At 40.2% G+C, this 18,287-nt stretch overlaps 1 protein-coding gene across 1 annotated transcript; it reads right to left on the bottom strand.

Moving 5' to 3' along the window:
• Positions 1-10,648: 10,648 nt before the first annotated feature.
• LOC109884799 (ferritin, middle subunit-like) lies at positions 10,649-12,687 on the bottom strand. Its single transcript, XM_031818037.1, has 4 exons — positions 12,334-12,687; positions 11,809-11,955; positions 11,464-11,589; positions 10,649-11,005 (listed from the first exon to the last, which is right to left on the bottom strand). The coding sequence occupies exons 1-4, from the start codon at positions 12,433-12,435 to the stop codon at positions 10,850-10,852; spliced, it is 531 nt and encodes a 176-aa protein (XP_031673897.1). The 5' UTR covers positions 12,436-12,687; the 3' UTR covers positions 10,649-10,849.
• Positions 12,688-18,287: the final 5,600 nt, after the last annotated feature.

The following is an 18,287-nucleotide window of genomic DNA, read 5'->3' as shown; positions in this document are numbered from 1 at the left end:
TTACAGTCACCAATGCTCTGGATAACATGAAAACAGCCTAACCAGCTCTGCTAGGGCGAGTAAAATGGTCAGAGTGAGGTGTTCTCTCATTTGTGTCTGGAAGTAGCTAGCAAGCTAGCCAAAGTTAACCAGTTAGCTTGGGTGCTTGACTGCCGTTGTGAGGTTACTACTATTGGGCGAAGACCGGTTGATACCAGATTTGAAGAAAAGGAAAAAGGGAAGAAGGAGAGAACAGCAGGAACATATACTGTATGTACTATATACTATATGCACCTTACATGTACTGTGTAACTTACTAAGGCATTTTTAAACAAATAGTTGTGAATGGTTGTTTCTGGTGAATTGAAGGGAAAATACAACAACTTTCCTGAAAATGTTGTCAATTTAGTCAATCAGAACTCAAATACCAATATTTTTCTGTATTACTTTAAACTGTTTGTCTAACTATAACAGTTCAGAAAGTCCCCACCAATGTCAAAACCCATTATTCTATTTATGTTCCCTTCATCATGTTTGGGTAGTACATGGTCTCGAAATGATATTAGTATTTTCTCCTTCTTTATTGAGATATCAAGTTATGAATGAGAGGTGTGTGACAGAAAGGTAGAGGAATACAGATATGAAAGTGTAGACAGGGTTTGAATCCATGCAGCAAAGGGCCATGTGTGGTCCAGAGTCAGCAGCATTACCACTAGACCAGGATATGTCACAAAATGTCTAATGTCTAATACTCAATTAACTGCTGACTTGATTACAAAATCTAATTGCAGTATCAATTCATTAAAAAGTATACATACACACACACACACACACACACACACACACACACGGTTGTAAAGGAAATCATGTCCAGTCCTAATAAGCTGAAGATTCTATAATGAATAAAATTAAACAAGTAGTGTGTTAGTCGAGCTGAAAACAGAGAGGCTGATTACTTTGTTGTAGTGAAAGTGAACTGGGATAGAAATACATGATCAATCCAATTAAAGTGAGTGTCATGATGCCAACTTTGGACCAACTACATTAAGTGTGAAGGCTTGGATAGGCCTATGGCTCAGAATATGGAATAGAATGTGAATGGGGGGCTACTCTCTCAAGTATTAATTCAAATAGGCAAATATGCAACTATAGGTTGTGGGTGGAAGCTGAAAAAATGATTGAGGGGGAGCAGATTTTTTTGTATACGACAGTTAAACATTCTTATAATAACTATAACATTTGGCACCTTCAATTCTTGCACATTTTCTCATAAAAGTATAGTTTAACACTACTTCTATCTAGGATGTAAACACAGCCTCAAGTGAGGTCTGAAAACTCAAACTGTTTGCTGTATGTGTTTGATGAACCCCCAAAGACGGAAATAAGATAAACATCTGTTTCTGAGTGCACTTGAAAAGTGCAGCATGCAATACAAATTGTCCCATGAAGAGGTAACTCCGTTCACCATTTTGCCTTTTTTTTTTTTTAAAGCTAGCCAACGTTAGTTTGACTAGCCTGGCCTGCTACTGTAACTGTCAATTTGCCTGCTCATGAGGCTAGTGTTTCATTAGCTATCTGTCAGTGACATTTATTTTTATCATGTTTTGGTCTGATTACATGTCTCTTTTCAAGTAAGAAGCTGCAGGCTTAAAGAAACATTCAATCATATACTTTGATTAGAAAGCCAAAGAAAAGCGTATAGAAAGATGTGTGTGTCATGTATGCTAGAATGGAGGTTTAAAAACTAGGCAGAATATGCAAATTAGCCAACACAGCATATCCTACACATATACTGTAGCATATCTTGCATTACAATGTCCTCTATAAAACAACTGGTGAAAATGTATACAATTTGGTCTGCAATAAGAGAACCAGAGTTTGATTTCTAAACCAGAGGACAACAGAATTCTATTCACTGCATGTTACAATAGTGAAACAATCTCTTTGTCACCTCGTCACACTGATTCTATATTGAATTTAGTCCTCGAGATGGTCTAGGGAGCATGTGTATCTGTGGTTGGTGCTCTTCAACTTTAAAATGCACTATACCCCTCAAACTCAACTCTGGACCTAGAAGCCAGTTCTCCGGACCTCTTAGGGTAAGAGTTGAGTACTCCTGCACTAGAGTGTGTAAGGCAAAACCTGAAAAGAAAAGGCAACAGGCAAATAACAAACACTGGAGAAAACCTCAAAAATAAATGTGTATTTATTATCTATTTGTGTTTTCTGTGATTTCAAATGGATATGGACATGTATAAGATAGCTGGTTTCCAGAATTGGGAACGAAGAGAGTAGTGCCAATACCAGGTTAGTTATAGAATCTATTGCAGTGTTTTGATTAGGCAAAGCTGTAATGTCCAGAAATGCTGGATAACAACAATCTTTGGTTATATCATATCTAGTGTAGCTAAAATCTATGGATGTTTTTTGCCATGGGGCAGATAGAAAAATGTTGCTGTTTTAGAGCTCAGTGATTCTTAAAAGATGGGACAATCTACCTTTTTTCTACAAATATTTGTCTTATTATTAACAAAATGTGAAGTTTATATTTTGACAGACGAAAGTATCAGATGTTAACACCATGTAAAGGAACAACCTCCTATTTTATAATTAAATGCAACTAAGTGGCTTTATGTCAACTCCGTCAGACACAAAAGGCATTTCATTTGTACAATTATTGTCCAACAAGTGTTTAAAGGCCTTGATTATTTAACGCTAACATTTAGATTATTCATAAATGTGTAATACACATCTCCAAACATATTTATGTTTTGTTTTATAGCTATATTAAATGCTCCAGGGCTAATTTAGTTAGTCATCTGGCATGGTTTTCTAGATTTTGAACATAAAAGAACAATTATAAAGCTAACCTTATCCCTTAGCTCTAGCACAGCAAATACATTCATTGTTGAAGCATATGTTGCAGAACAGTGATTACAATTTTTGTTCAGAATATTGACAACAAAATAAATCAATCTTAAGGGGGTTACTACCTCTGTAGAGATGGGACAACCTTCCAGAAGGACAACCATCTCTGCACCAATCAGGCCTTTTTGGTAGAGTGGCCAGACGGAAGCCGCTTCTCAGTAAAAGGCACATGACAACCCACTTGGAGTTTACCAAAAGGCACCTAAAGGACTCTTAGACCACGAGAGGCAAGATTATCTGGTCTGATGAAACCAAGATTGAACTCTTTGGCCTGAATGTCAAGCGTCACATCTGGAGGAAACCTGCCACCATCCCTACGGTGAAGCAAAGTGGTGGCAGCATCATGCTGTGGGGATGTTTTTCAGCGGCAGGGATTGGGACACTAGTCAGGATCGAGGGAAAGCTGAACGGAGCAAAGTACAGAGTGATGCTTGATGAAAACCTGCTCCAGAGCGCTCAAAATCTCAGACTGGGCGAAGGTTTGCCTTCCAACAAGACAATGACCCTAAGCATACATCCAAGACAACGCAAGAGTGGCTTCAGGACAAGTATCTGAATGTCCTTGAGTGGCCCAGCCGAAGCCGGGACCCGAACCTGATCGAACATCTCTGGAGAGACCTGAATATAGCTGTGCAGTGACGTTCCCCATCCTACCTGACAGAGTTTGAGAGGATCTGCAGAGAAGAATGAGAGAAACTCCCTGAATAGAGGCGTGCCTAGCGTGTAGCATCACACTCAAGAAGACTTGAGGCTGTAATCGCTGCCACAGGTGCTTCAACAAATTATTAAGTAAAGGCTTTGAATACCAGTGGTTGAAAAAGTACCCAATTGTTATACTTTAGTAAAAGTAAAGATACCGTAATAGAAAATGACTCAAGTAAAAGTGAAACTCACCCAGTAAAATCCTACTTGAGTAAAAGTCTAAAATAATTTTGTTTTAAATGTACTTAACCCTTATGTAGTCTTAACATTCTGTATACTCCCCTAGTCCTAAGGGTAAAAAACGCCCTCCCTTCACTAAACCCCTAAAATAAAGCAGCTTAATTGAATTTTAAACCCAAAATATATTTTGCATGAAGAAACAACCTGTCATGCATCACAAACTTAGTGAAGATCTGGGTTTTCCCTCTTCACAATGCAGAAAGACTGCATTTATTCAGTGGACACCACTCGTTTTATTACAACATAGCTGTCATAATTGTTTTCTTTACTAAAGTGGAGGTTATTATTATTATTGTTGCTGAAGGAACTGTGTAGGTGTTAACACATTTTTTGCAAGAGATAGCACTTGTATTGCCTAAGAAAGTAGCAGAAATGTGCATAAAGTAGTTTTGAATGCATTTTATTGAAGGGAAAGAATAATAGTCTTGAACATTTTTGGTAACATAGTGATAAATTCTTATATACTGGACAATGATGAATTCAACTACAAAATACTTGTCTTGTCCCATTTTGTTAACCTTTGCCCCCACCCACAAGGTGTATAAACAACAACAATAAATACAAATAAAATTAGATAGTAGATACAAAAACATAAAGAACATAAATCAATCATCTCTAATTAGGACATGTAGGACAGTATGCATGTGTTAGCATGAACTTTGCAGATGTATTTCTCACATGTGCAGCACATAGTATTTTTTTTACAGTCCTTCTTTGGGGGACAGAATTGGCATCTCCTCCTCTTGCCTGGCCCAGCTGCAGCGTCAGGTGGATCAGGACAAGAATCAGCCCCCTGAACAGCTTTCACAAGCGCTGCAGAGGCTGCTGTGCAGGGGAACCACTCCCTTCTTTGAATTGTGGGGTTACAAGTGCCTTTCCCAGCTGCTCCAGGAACACCATCCTCTTGTTCTGCTTATCAAGCATCCAGGTAGGGTTGATCTTGTTCCATATTACGAAGGAATTGTATGAGGAGACATCAATGATGTTGTGTAAGATGACCAGGGGCCAGCAGGCAGTCTTCCTCCTGCAGCTGTAAGTTCTAATCACCTTGTCCAGGTTGTCAACACCTCCCTTGTTGTGGTTGTAGTCCAGGATGATGGCTGGCTTCCTGTCCTCACAATCACTGATCTAAGCCGTTTTGTGCAGTGTGCTCAGGAGGACCACATTCTTAGAGTAGTGGTGGGGTGAAGGCAACCTTTGATGAGAAGTTCTCTCTCCCCCTTGTTGCAAGGATAGCAGGGTGGAGCTCAGGCTTGTTCTTTCTAACTGTGCCAACAATGGTGATCTTCCTCGCCAGGAGCTGCTGGCTGAGTTCATAAGAGGTGAAGAAATTGTCACACGTGACATTGTGCCCCCTCAGATCATCTGTCACATCAAGCACAACCCCCACCCCCTGGCTCTTCTCTGGTCGGGTTCCCTGTGTAGAATTGCATCGTCCAAGCATAGCTGGATTGTGCATCAAAGGCCACCCATATTTTGATGCCTCCCTGAAGATCACTGACTTCATGATTCAACCTTGTTTTTTTGTTGTAGATTTCTCAGTTGTCTTGAAAGCACCATGAATCCAGATAATGCCCGAATTTGATGACAAAGTTTGACGACAAAATATGCCCACGGAGGACCGCCGCGTCATCTTCCTGTTCATGTGAGCACAGCACAAACAGCTGAGTCCAGAAAGGCATAATGATGTATTAATATGTCTGTATTATGCAATATGTAATATGACAGGGAGATATGCCTACTGTAGCTAAGAAGTTAATACCAAGTGTATGTTGTATAGTAAGCTGTTAGTAGCCCATGTCCCTTCCGCTAATAATTGGGTCCTTTTCCCCCTCATAACTTAGCCTGCTGTTCTGACTTGGTGGTGCACATGTAGCCAACAGCCTGTTATAGAGACATGTCATCATCAAATATTTTCAGAGCTTTCATTGTCTGCTTATATGCCCCCTTTATTTATCCTATGGTTCTGACTTGGTGCACAGGGAGAATACGGTAAGAACGGCCCATGTTCTGAATTCTGGTCACACCCTGACCATAGTTTGCTTTGTATGTTTCTATGTTTTGTTTGGTCAGGGTGTGATCTGAGTGGGCATTCCATGTTGGATGTCTAGTTTCTGTGTTTGGGCCTGATATGGTTCTCAATCAGAGGCAGGTGTTAGTCATTGTCTATGATTGGGAACCATATTTAGGTAGCCTGTTTTGTGTTGGGTTTTGTGGGTGGTTGTTTCCTGTCTTTGTGTTTGTTGCACCAGATAGGGCTGTTTCGGTTTTGCCACATTTGTCATTTTGTATTATGTTCATGTTGAGTTTACCTATTAAAAAACATGAACTATATAACCACGCTGCATTTTGGTCCGCCTCTCCTTCCCAGGAGGAAAGCCGTTACAATTCTGTTGCTGTACATTTCAAAAGTGCTGAACAAATAGTTATATTGACTATGTTCGTCATACCTCGCACATTGATGTCTTTATCGAAATTACGGACTGCCTCTTATTACGCTCGTAGTCCCCTTATGCCATAATTTGTACTTTTCAATTGTCAGTAGAAACGACTGATATGACAAATCAGCCATATCAAATATGTGTTTTTTTAAAGGCAGCAATTGAGGCTGAATGAACTATATTGCTGCCAGGTATAGCAGTAGTAAGGTGTTGGGACTGCCATTGGAACAGCTTTATGTAGGCCCTAACAGTTTGGGCACCGTTAAAGTGCAATAATGTATTGTTTAGTGTTGTGTGGTGTGGTGTGGTTGCTTTGCTGGCATGCATATACATTTTTTTGCCCCACCAAGATTTACATGCTAAAATCGCTACTGATCGTATCATATTTCTCCAATGTCAAATCAGTGTGTCTTGTTTGCAACGAAACTGTCCCTGTTAGGAATCTGAGCATGGCAATTTCAAATGTTAGGCCTACCTTTCCAATTCCAGACAGTAGGCCTACCTTTCCACCCCAGTCAGTAGGTCTACCTTTCCACCCCAGACAGTAGGTCTACCTTTCCACGCCAGACAGTAGGTCTACCGACACAGAAAAATGTAAGATTTAACAGATGGCTACTCTTCTTTAAAAACAGAAGGTCACAAGGGTTTCCCTAAAAGCTGTCTGGGTTTAAACATATTTTGTACAGAAAAAAATAGCTTAATCAATCTTAAGGTACGGAATTAGATTACTTCCCATGCAAATTATATTTTTTGCCTTCTCCGCTATAGAAGATTGTAGCTCAGACTCTGAATGTCAACGAAACTAAACATGATATTTCCAAATGCATCGAAGTCATGTCTTTCCAGCTTATTTTCAGCTTGTTTTAAGCATAATGCATAACGGACCAGAGTGCTGTTATAGATCACTGTATGTAATCGGATCTGTTTTATGGTAGCCATTTGCTTTTTTGACATTTTCTTCAATAAAAGGTAGGCCTATGGCATACCCTCTCATACCCACTCAATTCCAGTACTGGTTTTAACTTAACAGCCCTTCACTGACAAGGAGGGAGCCTATTTAAAGAGTGCATGGTTGGTGGAGGAATTGAACAACAAATCTATGGATATAGCAGCTCCCCCCCCCCCCCTCTATTCCTATTTCTCTCCCTACTTCCCACTCTTTCTCCTGTCATATCCTCCCGTTGGTTGTACTACAGTATGGACTGACTCAGGCTCTGCCCTGGCTGTATTTCTGCCTTGTCATTGTGACTCAGCATTCTGGAGACCCAAACAGAGACGGAAGAGGACGCAAGATGTTCACTCCCTCAATGGTTCTGTTTCAATGGATGTCAAGGACTATGCAGACCGCTATCGCATTGGTGTCTATGGAGTTCCCCACTATCACCGTGACAATGGTGGAAGGAGACTAGGTCTCATGACTGTGGAAACAGACTTGAGCGGTGATGAGTGGGCGGAAGCATCCTGAGACTAGAAAAAAAAGGGAAGAAGTAGAGAACAGCAGTAACATACTATGTAACTTACTAAGGCATTTTAAACAAATAGCTGTAAAATGGTTGTTTCTGATGAATGTTGGAAGGGAAATACACCAACAACTTTCCTGATCATTTGGCCAATATACCCCAATCACAACTCAATGTTTTTCAATATTACTTTAAACTGTAGGTCTACCTAACAGTTTAGAAAATCACCACCAAACCCCTTGGGTTTTTCGCACTCAATAGTTTCCTGTGTGTATCAAGAATGATCCACCTCAGATAGGGACATACAGCCAATTTAACACAACTGTGGGAAGCATTGGAGTCACCATGAACCAGCATCCCTTGCAAATGCTTTCGACACCCTGTAGAACGAGTCCTTGCCCCGACAAATTGAGGTTGTTCTGAGGGAAAAAGGGGAGTTTGCAACTCAGTATTAGGAAGTTGTTCTTAATGTTTTATACACTCAGTGTATATATACAGTGCCGTACAAAAGTATTTCCCCCTTTCTGATGTTCTCTATTTTTGCATATTTTTGATACTGAATGTTATCAGATCTTCACCCAAAACCTAATATAAGATAAAGGGAACATGAGTTTACAAATAACAAAAAAAATGATACTTATTTTATTTATTTAATTAACCAAGTTACGCAACACCTAATTCCCCTGTGTAACAAAGTAATAACTGGTATTGCCACCTTAAGCTGCAATTACTAAAAACAAATGCCAAATACCATATCGGTCCAAATTATCAGGCAGGTGTGTTATTTAGCCAAGGATGTATATACACTGAATAATGTAGGCCTATCTGTTACAACGGACTCCTGTTACTGCTTACCATGCTATGTTGTTGTCTTTGGTCTCTTTTTATGTAGTGTTGTCTCTCTTGTCGTGAAAGGCCTTTTGCCTTTTGTTAGGCCGTCATTGTAAATAAGAATTTGTTCTTAACCGACTTAGTTAGCCTAGTTAAATAAAGATTAAAAATAAATAAAGCACTTCTCTGCAGCTTTTGATATTATTGATCATAATCTGCTGCTGGAAAAAGCGTAAGTGTTATGGCTTTACATCCCCTGCTATATTGTGGATCTAGAGTTACTTGTCTAACAGAACACAGAGGGTGTTCTTTAATGGAATCCTCTCCAACATAATCTAGGAAGAGTCAGGCATTCCCCAGAGCAGCTGTCTAGGCCCCTTACTTTTTCAATCTTTACTCATGACTTGCACTGGTGCTGAGTGAAGCCTGTGTGTCTGTGATTCAACACTACACACATCAGCTACCAGAGCAGGTGAAATCACTGCAACACTTAAGAGCTGCAGTCATTTTCAGACTGGGTGGCAAGAAATAAGTTAGTCCTAAATACATGAATTTCAAAACTAAAGGCATTGTATTTGGGACATAAAATAAAAACACTAAACCCTGAACCTCAACTAAATCTTGTAATGGATAATGTGGAAATGTAACAAGTTGAGAATAAACTTCTGAAATGGTAAAAGCATATGGATACAACACTAGCTAAGATGGGGATAGATCTGTCCATAATAAAGCACTGCTCTTCCTTAACGCTATCAACAAGGTAGGTTCTACAGGCCCTTGTTTTGTGGCATCTGGACTACTGTCCAGTCATGTTGTCAGGTGCCACAAAAAAGGACTTAGGAAAATTACAATTGGCCCAGAACTGGCCTGCACAGCTCACCCTTAAATGTACGCAGAGAGCTACAAGACATACCGCCAGGTCTCTTCACAATTCCAGGACAGACTATGGGAGGTGCACAGTACTACAGAGAGCCATGACATGGCTGCTATTCCACATCAAGTAACTCAAGCAAGCAGTAAAGTAAGATTTAAAACCATAAAAACACAATTACATATTCACTATAGATACACACACATGGATTATGTGTTGTAGATGTGGTGGTAGAGTAGTGGCCTGAGTGGGAAGCATTAATGTTTTGTGAAATCTTTTCAATGTAAGGTTAGTTAATGTATAGAACTGCCTTTATTTTGCTGGACCCCATGAAGAGTAACTGCTGCCTTGACAGCAGCTAATAGGGATCCATCAATACAAATGTTGGTAAATTAAGGAATATGCAATTAAATCAGATGCCATCTAGTGGCCTTTTTGGGTACATCAGATTACAAATCTCTGGCCCTCTTTGTGTAAAATAGGTTTTCAAATAGAATGACAAAGCTGCAAAACAACCCTAAATATAAACCAAGATCGTCAATACCATACAAATTTACTCAATTTTACCATGTCAATAATTGGTTGTATAAAGAATAGTTGAAAATTCCAATGCTGAGTAGACCATCTTCCCCTTTAACCAAGTGGTCTAGCCACCAGAAACTCCTTTACTATATCTTGATAACAATATTTTTCATTTCAAGTATTCAAGTTCAATTTGACTGTTAATTACCAAAATGACAGCGTTCAGTAACTTAGGGGACCTATTGGGCATTACCAACTGAAATGATGAGTGGAGATTTGCCAGTCAGAGCCAAACTTCCCATCACTAGAGAAATGTGCCATAACAGCTGGCTAACGGTTGAGTGAACTCTAGGCTGTCTAATAAACTTGTGATGCACAGAGTAAAGGTCTACATCAAGTGTAGGTAACAATCACTCCTACGGCGCTAGAGTTGACAGCTGGGTCCTTAATTGACATGGCACTATTACAAGATACAGTAAAGGACACCCTGTGGTCAGAGGTCACATCCTTTATAAAACTCATGTTTAACTTCTCTTATGACCCTCAGCCACTAGTAGGTCTACAATTAAATATTTCTCACTGGTATGAAGACGCTCAGTAAAAGAGCAAAGCACCTGAATAGACTGATACAACATCCATTACTACAGGTCAACACTTAGAAAACAGTAACAAACTTACGTGATATTTTTTATTGTTTTACAAGCCTTGCCTCCAAAATACAGTAGTGTTGTCAACAGAAACAATGTCACAGCAGTGTTGCAATTCACCAGTTTAACACTCTCCCATCCTTATAAAAGCAAAGCCAGGAGGATCTATCAGAGAAGCCAGGAGTCCTGGTCTGAGGCATGAGGCCGTAGCCTGGGGATGGAAGTGGTTTAGCTCTGGCCTCCCAGGGTGTGCTTGTCAAACAGGTACTCTGCCATCTTGTTTTTGACAGCATCCATCTTGGTGAGGTTGGTGATGTGGTCTCCCAGCTTCTTAATGGCCTCCACCTGCTCATTCAGGTAATGGGTCTCCAGAAAGTCACACAGCTAAAGAGGGAAAACAGGTCAGACAAAATAATGATTACCGACTATTGTAACAGTAATTACAGTAACACACAAGAGCCTGGTGGTAATGGCATAAGTGTAGATAATGAGGTGTCTATTTTTTAACAGAGACAAGTCCGTTAACAAACACTTCTTTACAATGGCATCCTAATGTGGAACAATAGGTTAACTGCGTTGTTCAGGGGCAGAACACATTTTTACCTTGTCAGCTCTGGGATTCAATCCAGCACCCTTTAAGGCCCAAATCTCTAACCCCTAGACAACCTGCCGCCCCTGTTGCATTAGCTGCATTGTGAGCATCTGTGGACTATTGTGTGCGTGTGACGAAGCAGGTAAACAATCCGGTGTCATTAGAGCTACAACAACCTGATCATCTCCTGGGACAGTACCTGTATTCTATGTGATACATACATGTGATGTGTGGTTCCACCATAACTTACATGGGGGTCAACCTTGTCAGAGGCAATCTTGTGCAGGTCCAGCAGGGCCTGGTTCACATTCTTCTCCAGCTGCAGAGCACACTGCATGGCCTCCAGCCCATTGCCCCACTCATCACGTTCTGGCTTCTACACAGGACAGAGTGAACACAGAAGTGTTAAGGACTACTAGCAGATGTTAAGATAAAGTGAACAGGGTTACACCCTTCACAGTTTCAGTTCAGTGGTTAGATGCAGTATGTTTAGGACTACAGGTTCTCTAGATCAACTAAACTCTGTAGACACTTTCCTCCATGGAGGAAAAACATCAGTCTACAATCTAAATGTGTTTGATGCTCAGGCGCTCACCTTGATGTCCTGGAGTAAAATGCGTCCACCTCTCTTGTTCTGGAAGGAGAGTAGCTTGTCCGCGTGCTCCCGCTCCTCGTCGCTGTTCTCCTTGAAGAAATGCGCGAAGCCTCGCAGAGCCACATCGTCACGGGAGAAATAGAAAGCCTGGGTGGATAAACAAAACATTGCAGTTAGAAAAAGGAAAAAAACATGACAGCATTCTGTTCTTGTTGTGGCAACTAGGCTTGATGATATAGGGATGAATCAGTCTGTTGTCTACTTGGTAACCTGACTTTTAACCTGTCAATGAGTTGTTACGCGCTCTGACAGAGGTAGGATAGATTCAACTTCATTTGTATGCTATTTCTAACTGGAGCGTCTTAGTAGCCTTGCCAAGTAAAACTCAAATGTACTTCACTGAGTTGAGATTCTTGGCTATTAATTGTCTAGACCTACAGAAAAATCAGGTGGAAAAAAAGCCATTTAGGACCAGGCATAATAACAGGTAGCTCAACAAAACGGTCATCTTGGTAGACTCCTTACCATTGAAGTGTAGGTGTAGGAGGCAAACATCTCCAAGTTGATCATCCGGTTGATGGCAGCTTCGCAATCGTGGTGATAGTTCTGGCGGATCTGAGACTCCATCTTGGCAGATTTTTTATTTTATATCAAAATAAAAAGTACAAAAATAGAGTTTAAACTATATTGCTATTATAGTTAAAGTAAGTGCTATGTCATTAATCCTTAATGTTCTATAATGCGGGACGAAGGCAGAGGAGTTCCGTTCAATCACTGTTGAAGCAAGAACTTCTTCATGCGTCTTCTCAGACTTGTGAACTAGAAGGACCCTTGTTCGCTCTATTTATTGTTCCAAACCGAACGCGTCTTTGAAATCCACCCTCACAGAGCGTAGCCAATCACCTTTAGAATTTCAACAGGAACTAGGCGGGTCATTTAAAGACGAGCCCACTCATACACATGACCTAAAGCAAAGATTATTTATTATATTGACAAGAGAGCCGAGTGACCACTCTATCAATGGAAATACATGTGCTCAACGAATGAAGACAGGCACGATCAGGTGGGACCATTCCAGCCAATGAGAGTGTGTGAACCACACGCACAAATACTTCAATTTTCTCAAAGTTTCCGGAATACCACATGCATCCACATATATCAGTACATTTGTAAAAGCTTAAACATTACGAAACTTCTATTCGATCATAATCCTCAAGTACTTTGAAAGAAAGTTTTTGGGCAGAGTAAATGCTCTATCCTTGACCCCTTCATCTCAGACTGTTATTATTTTTTAAAACTTTGTTTACAAAGTAACATTCTATTGGAAACATCTAAAGCAGTAGTATCAGCCAAAATAAATGCTACAGTGCAGGTCTAACTACAGAAGTTATTGTGGAAAAATGTGTGTTTGTTATATCCTTAGAAGAAAATAGAAAGAATTCTAATATTAGGCTAATTTAGAAATAGTCTACGTCTACGTTTGATTTAGGATGTAAAAGGAATTGAACTTTGAGACGCAGTTCTGTAAACTTCTGTTTCATTCTCTAAGAGCACATGTTTCAATAGCATACCTAGCTTAATTGTTTACCTTTTCCAGAATAGAGCCAAAAGAAAAACTGTATGGTTTATCACACTTTTTAATATCAGCAGTATGAGGTATGGGAATACAGTAGTGGACAGAGAAAGAAAGGCTGGCTTTTGTAGAAATGATATTTGATGATACACCTTTCGGTTTAAATTACATAATGAGGTTGACAAATGGTATGTCAGTTGATTACATTAGCCTAGAAATAACTACACAAAATCAGTAGCTACATACATCTAACCATTCATAGGTTATTAAGCTACAACTGTGAAGTGGAAAACTTTTTACAGCTAATGAAAATCAAAGACGACAGTAATAAAGTAACCTTCCTAACAACTTCAGTTCACATGACCTGATCTTCCACAACTGTTGACAGGGTGCTTTCAGGGTGCTGGGTTATTGCTCAATACAGCCATGTAGTTGATACGTCATTGGTATTCATAAGAACTAGAGCTGTGTTTCGAATACTCATACTAACCGCACTAACCATACTATTTGTGATGGAAGTGGAGTATGTAGTATGGTTATTGGTCATAGTATGGATATAGTTAGTATGCCAAAAGTTCCCGGATGTCATACTAAATTAGCCAAAATACAAAGCATATAAGCAGTGGACATTATTTCTGAGCTTTCAGGGCCCATAATTCAATTCTTCAGAAAACGGGCATGGCCACACAACGTTTTCAGATTTTAAGAAAATGGCGGAAAATAATAATTAAATTAAATTGAATTGTAATTCAATTGTTGCCAGCACCACAGTTACAGTCACCAATGCTCTGGATAACATGAAAACAGCCTAACCAGCTCTGCTAGGGCGAGTAAAATGGTCAGAGTGAGGTAGCCAAAGTTAACCAGTTAGCTTGGGTGCTTGACTGCCGTTATGAGGTCAGAACGCTCGAGTCAACCCAACTCCTCGGCCAGAGAGCAAAACGCTTTGAATTTACGAACGGACAATCTGACAACGCTCTGAATTTAAGAAGGCCCAGAGCGTACTCTGGCACTCCAGATTAAATTTACAGACGCATCCGAAATCGTATGATGTCTAGCTAGTAATTAGTTATGCTAACAAGCTAACAAGAGGTTGCATAGCAACAGCATCAGCTTCCGGTAGACCGTTGAAGCGCTAGTACGCTCAACTAAAAGTTTACAGTTCTTTTACAGTATATTCAAATGTAACCTTTATTTAACTAGGCAAGTCATTTAAGAACAAATTCTTATTTTCAATGACGGCCTACTCCAGCCAAACCAGGACGACACTGGGCCCAATCATACCTCAATTACAGCAGTACTATAGTGACGCCGCTTGCACTGAGATGCAGTGCCTTAGACCGCTGAGCCATTCGGGAGCACTGTGAACTAATAGTATATAGTATGCAGTATGTACTCATTAAGTATGTAGTATACAGCATGTTAGTATGGGTATTCGAACACAGCTGAGGTCTTCTGGGGCAGTTTGCATCAACCTCTCAGAGCAAGAGTGCCGGGTTAGGATCAGTTTTGCCTTTTAGATCACATTGAATAACATTACATTTATGGGGAAGCTCCTCCCCCCAGCTTCCACTGATTTATACAGACCCTGGTCTTTCCTGGCCTAGTATGTAAGGTATTGCCTCTACTCCAATTGTTTTAGAACAGGGCCCCCTTTTTCCTAAAATGTAAGCCAAAACAGGCTCTATCTATCAGTTTGTCATAGCTACTATCTATGTTCATTGTTTGTTGAAAAATTATGAAGCTGCTTCAAATGTGGGTAAGGGTCTTCAACATAGATAATCCTTGAAGTATGTGCCCTGCTTTCTGTTACTTTGATCAACTGTTCTAGGCTGAACCTCACTTTATAGCGTACTGATTTCATTATGAGTGGAAACAAAGTTTTGGAGACAATGAGACGAAGCCTCTTCAGACTGTTGGAAGTGGCAGTAGACTCATGCTTAAACCGGTGTGACAACAAGGGCTGTGACATACTTGGCATTCCTCCTTTTTTTTGCGAAAAGGTACATCAGTTTTTGACTAAATTATGTGTTATGCCTAAAGTATAAGTTTGGGTGAGCATAGAACGTGAACGTCTAGCATCCCAAAAGTTGCTTGTAGCTCATCACAGACAACTTCAGCTTTTTTGCTAATTAGCAACTTTGCAACTATTTACTACTTTTTAGCTACTTTGCAACTACTTAGCATGTTAGCTAACCCTTCCCCTAACCCTAACCCTAACCGTAACCCTTTAACCTAACTCATATCCTTATCTTAATCCTAAAGTAACCTTAACCCCTAGCCTAACTAACTTTAGCCACCTAGCTAACGTTAGCACCTAGCCACCGAGCTAAAGTTAGCCACAACAAATTGGAATTCGTAACATATCATATGTTTAGCAAATCATAACGTATTATAAAAATTGCAATTCGTAACATATTGTACGAATTACCATTAGTTTATTATAATACCAATTTGATGATGGACATCCACAAATTAATACATACCATACAAAACATATCATACTAATTGGAATATTCCCGAATATACTTTTACTATGTTACGTCTACTCTTCCAGGTTGTTCTAAGTGACCATATTTTAGCAGAAGAGCAAACAGGATTAAAATTGAAATAGTCAAATAATTGTCTTCATTTCTCCATGCAAATCTCTTCTGTAATGTTCAACCCAGAGAACCTGTGTTAAGTTGTTAAAGTCATGACCGGGTCCATCATGTGACCAGCCGCACTAAGTTATAAACAGTAACTAATACTGTCAATGGTTAACGATTACATAACTATTTCTATTGAAGTTCTGAAGGGTGACACAGTGTTTTTAGTCTGTAATCTTTCCCCCTCACCCTCTCTCCCTATTGCTCCCTCCCACTATTTTTACCAGGGGCGCAACATTGGTTTTAGTTGTGGGGGGGACATATTATATATATATATATATATATATATATATATATATATTGGATGGGTTGAATAAACACTACAAACAGCCTTCCCGACTACTCGGTGAGATCCGTATGGTCCAAAAGCACACCGTTGCCTTGTTTTGTATCACATTCCAATGATAAAACTGGGGAGGGGACATAAATGCATGTCCCCTCTGTCCCCAGAGAAATTTGCGCCACTTCTTATTCCTGTCATAACCTCCTGTTGGTTCTACTACAGTATGGACTGACTCAGGCTCTGCCCTGGCTGTATTTCTGCCTTGTCATTGTGACTCAGCATTCTGGAGTCTCAAGCAGAGATGGAAGAGGAAGCAAGACAGCCCATTCCTTCTTTTCCCCCAATGGAAGTCAATTAACTAAGCAGACCACTATCGCATTGTTGTCTGCTTAAGGAGCCACTTCTTAAAGCAGACATTGGTAAACGACCTGAGTTTAACTATCTTCATTTATCAACCATCATTGGTCTCGAGGTAGTTCTGTTCTGTTATCACAGTGACAATGGTGGAAGAAGGCGGAATTTTGTGACTGCAGAAACAGACATGAGGGGTGATGAATTGGCGAAGACCGGCTGATACCAGATTTGAAGAAAAGGAAAAAGGGAAGGAGAGAACAGCAGGAACAAACACTATACTATGCAACTTACATATCCTGTGTAACTTACTAAGGCATTTTTAAACAAATAGCCGTGAATGGTTGTTTTTGGTTGAAATTGTCCGGGGGTGTCCTCGGATGGGGCCACAGTGTCTCCTGACCCCTCCTGTCTCAGCCTCCAGTATTTATGCTGCAGTAGTTTGTGTCGGGGGGCTGGGGTCAGTTTGTTATATCTGGAGTACTTCTCCTGTCCTATTCGGTGTCCTGTGTGAATCTAAGTGTGCGTTCTCTAATTCTCTCCTTCTCTCTTTCTTTCTCTCTCTCGGAGGACCTGAGCCCTAGGACCATGCCCCAGGACTACCTGACATGATGACTCCTTGCTGTCCCCAGTCCACCTGGCCATGCTGCTGTTCCAGTTTCAACTGACCTGAGCCCTAGGACCATGCCCCAGGACTACCTGACATGATGACTCCTTGCTGTCCCCAGTCTACCTGGCCATGCTGCTGCTCCAGTTTCAACTTCCACCTGACTGTGCTGCTGCTCTAGTTTCAACTGTTCTGCCTTATTATTATTCGACCATGCTGGTCATTTATGAACATTGAACATCTTGACCATGTTCTGTTATAATCTCCACCCGGCACAGCCAGAAGAGGACTGGCCACCCCACATAGCCTGGTTCCTCTCTAGGTTTCTTCCTAGGTATTGGCCTTTCTAGGGAGTTTTTCCTAGCCACCGTGCTTCTCCACCTGCATTGCTTGCTGTTTGGGGTTTTAGGCTGGGTTTCTGTACAGCACTTTGAGATATCAGCTGATGTACGAAGGGCTATATAAATAAATTTGATTTGATTTGATTTGATTTGAAATTAAGGGAAAATACAACAAATTTCCAGAAAATGTTGTCAATTTAGTCAATCAGAACTGAAATAGCAATATATTTCTGTATTACTTTAAACTGTTGGTCTAACTATAACAGTTCAGAAAGTCACCACCAAGGTCAAAACCCATTATTCTATATAAGTTCCCTTCACCACATTTGGGTAGTACATGGTCTGGAGATTACTAATTTCTTTATATATATTAGTATTTTCTCTCTTTATTGAGATATCAAGTTATGAATGAGAGGGGGGGGACAGAAAGGTAGAGGAATACAGATAGGAAGCGTAGGCAGGGTTTGAATCCATGCAGCAAAGGGCCCCTAGACCATTACCACTAGACGAGAATATGTCACAAAATGTCTAATGTCTAATACTCAATTAACTTAATAGGAGTCGAGGCACTCAATGTCAAGAAGCTGCTGACTTGATTACATACTTTAATTGCACTATCAATTAATTTAAAAGTATTCATACATACATACGTAAATACATACATACATATTTGTAA

Source organism: Oncorhynchus kisutch, unplaced genomic scaffold (assembly GCF_002021735.2).
Source record: "Oncorhynchus kisutch isolate 150728-3 unplaced genomic scaffold, Okis_V2 scaffold1237, whole genome shotgun sequence".
Lineage (NCBI taxonomy): Eukaryota > Metazoa > Chordata > Actinopteri > Salmoniformes > Salmonidae > Oncorhynchus > Oncorhynchus kisutch.
The sequence above is the reverse complement of the archived record's forward strand: the minus strand, read 5'-3'. Positions and strand labels throughout refer to the sequence as shown.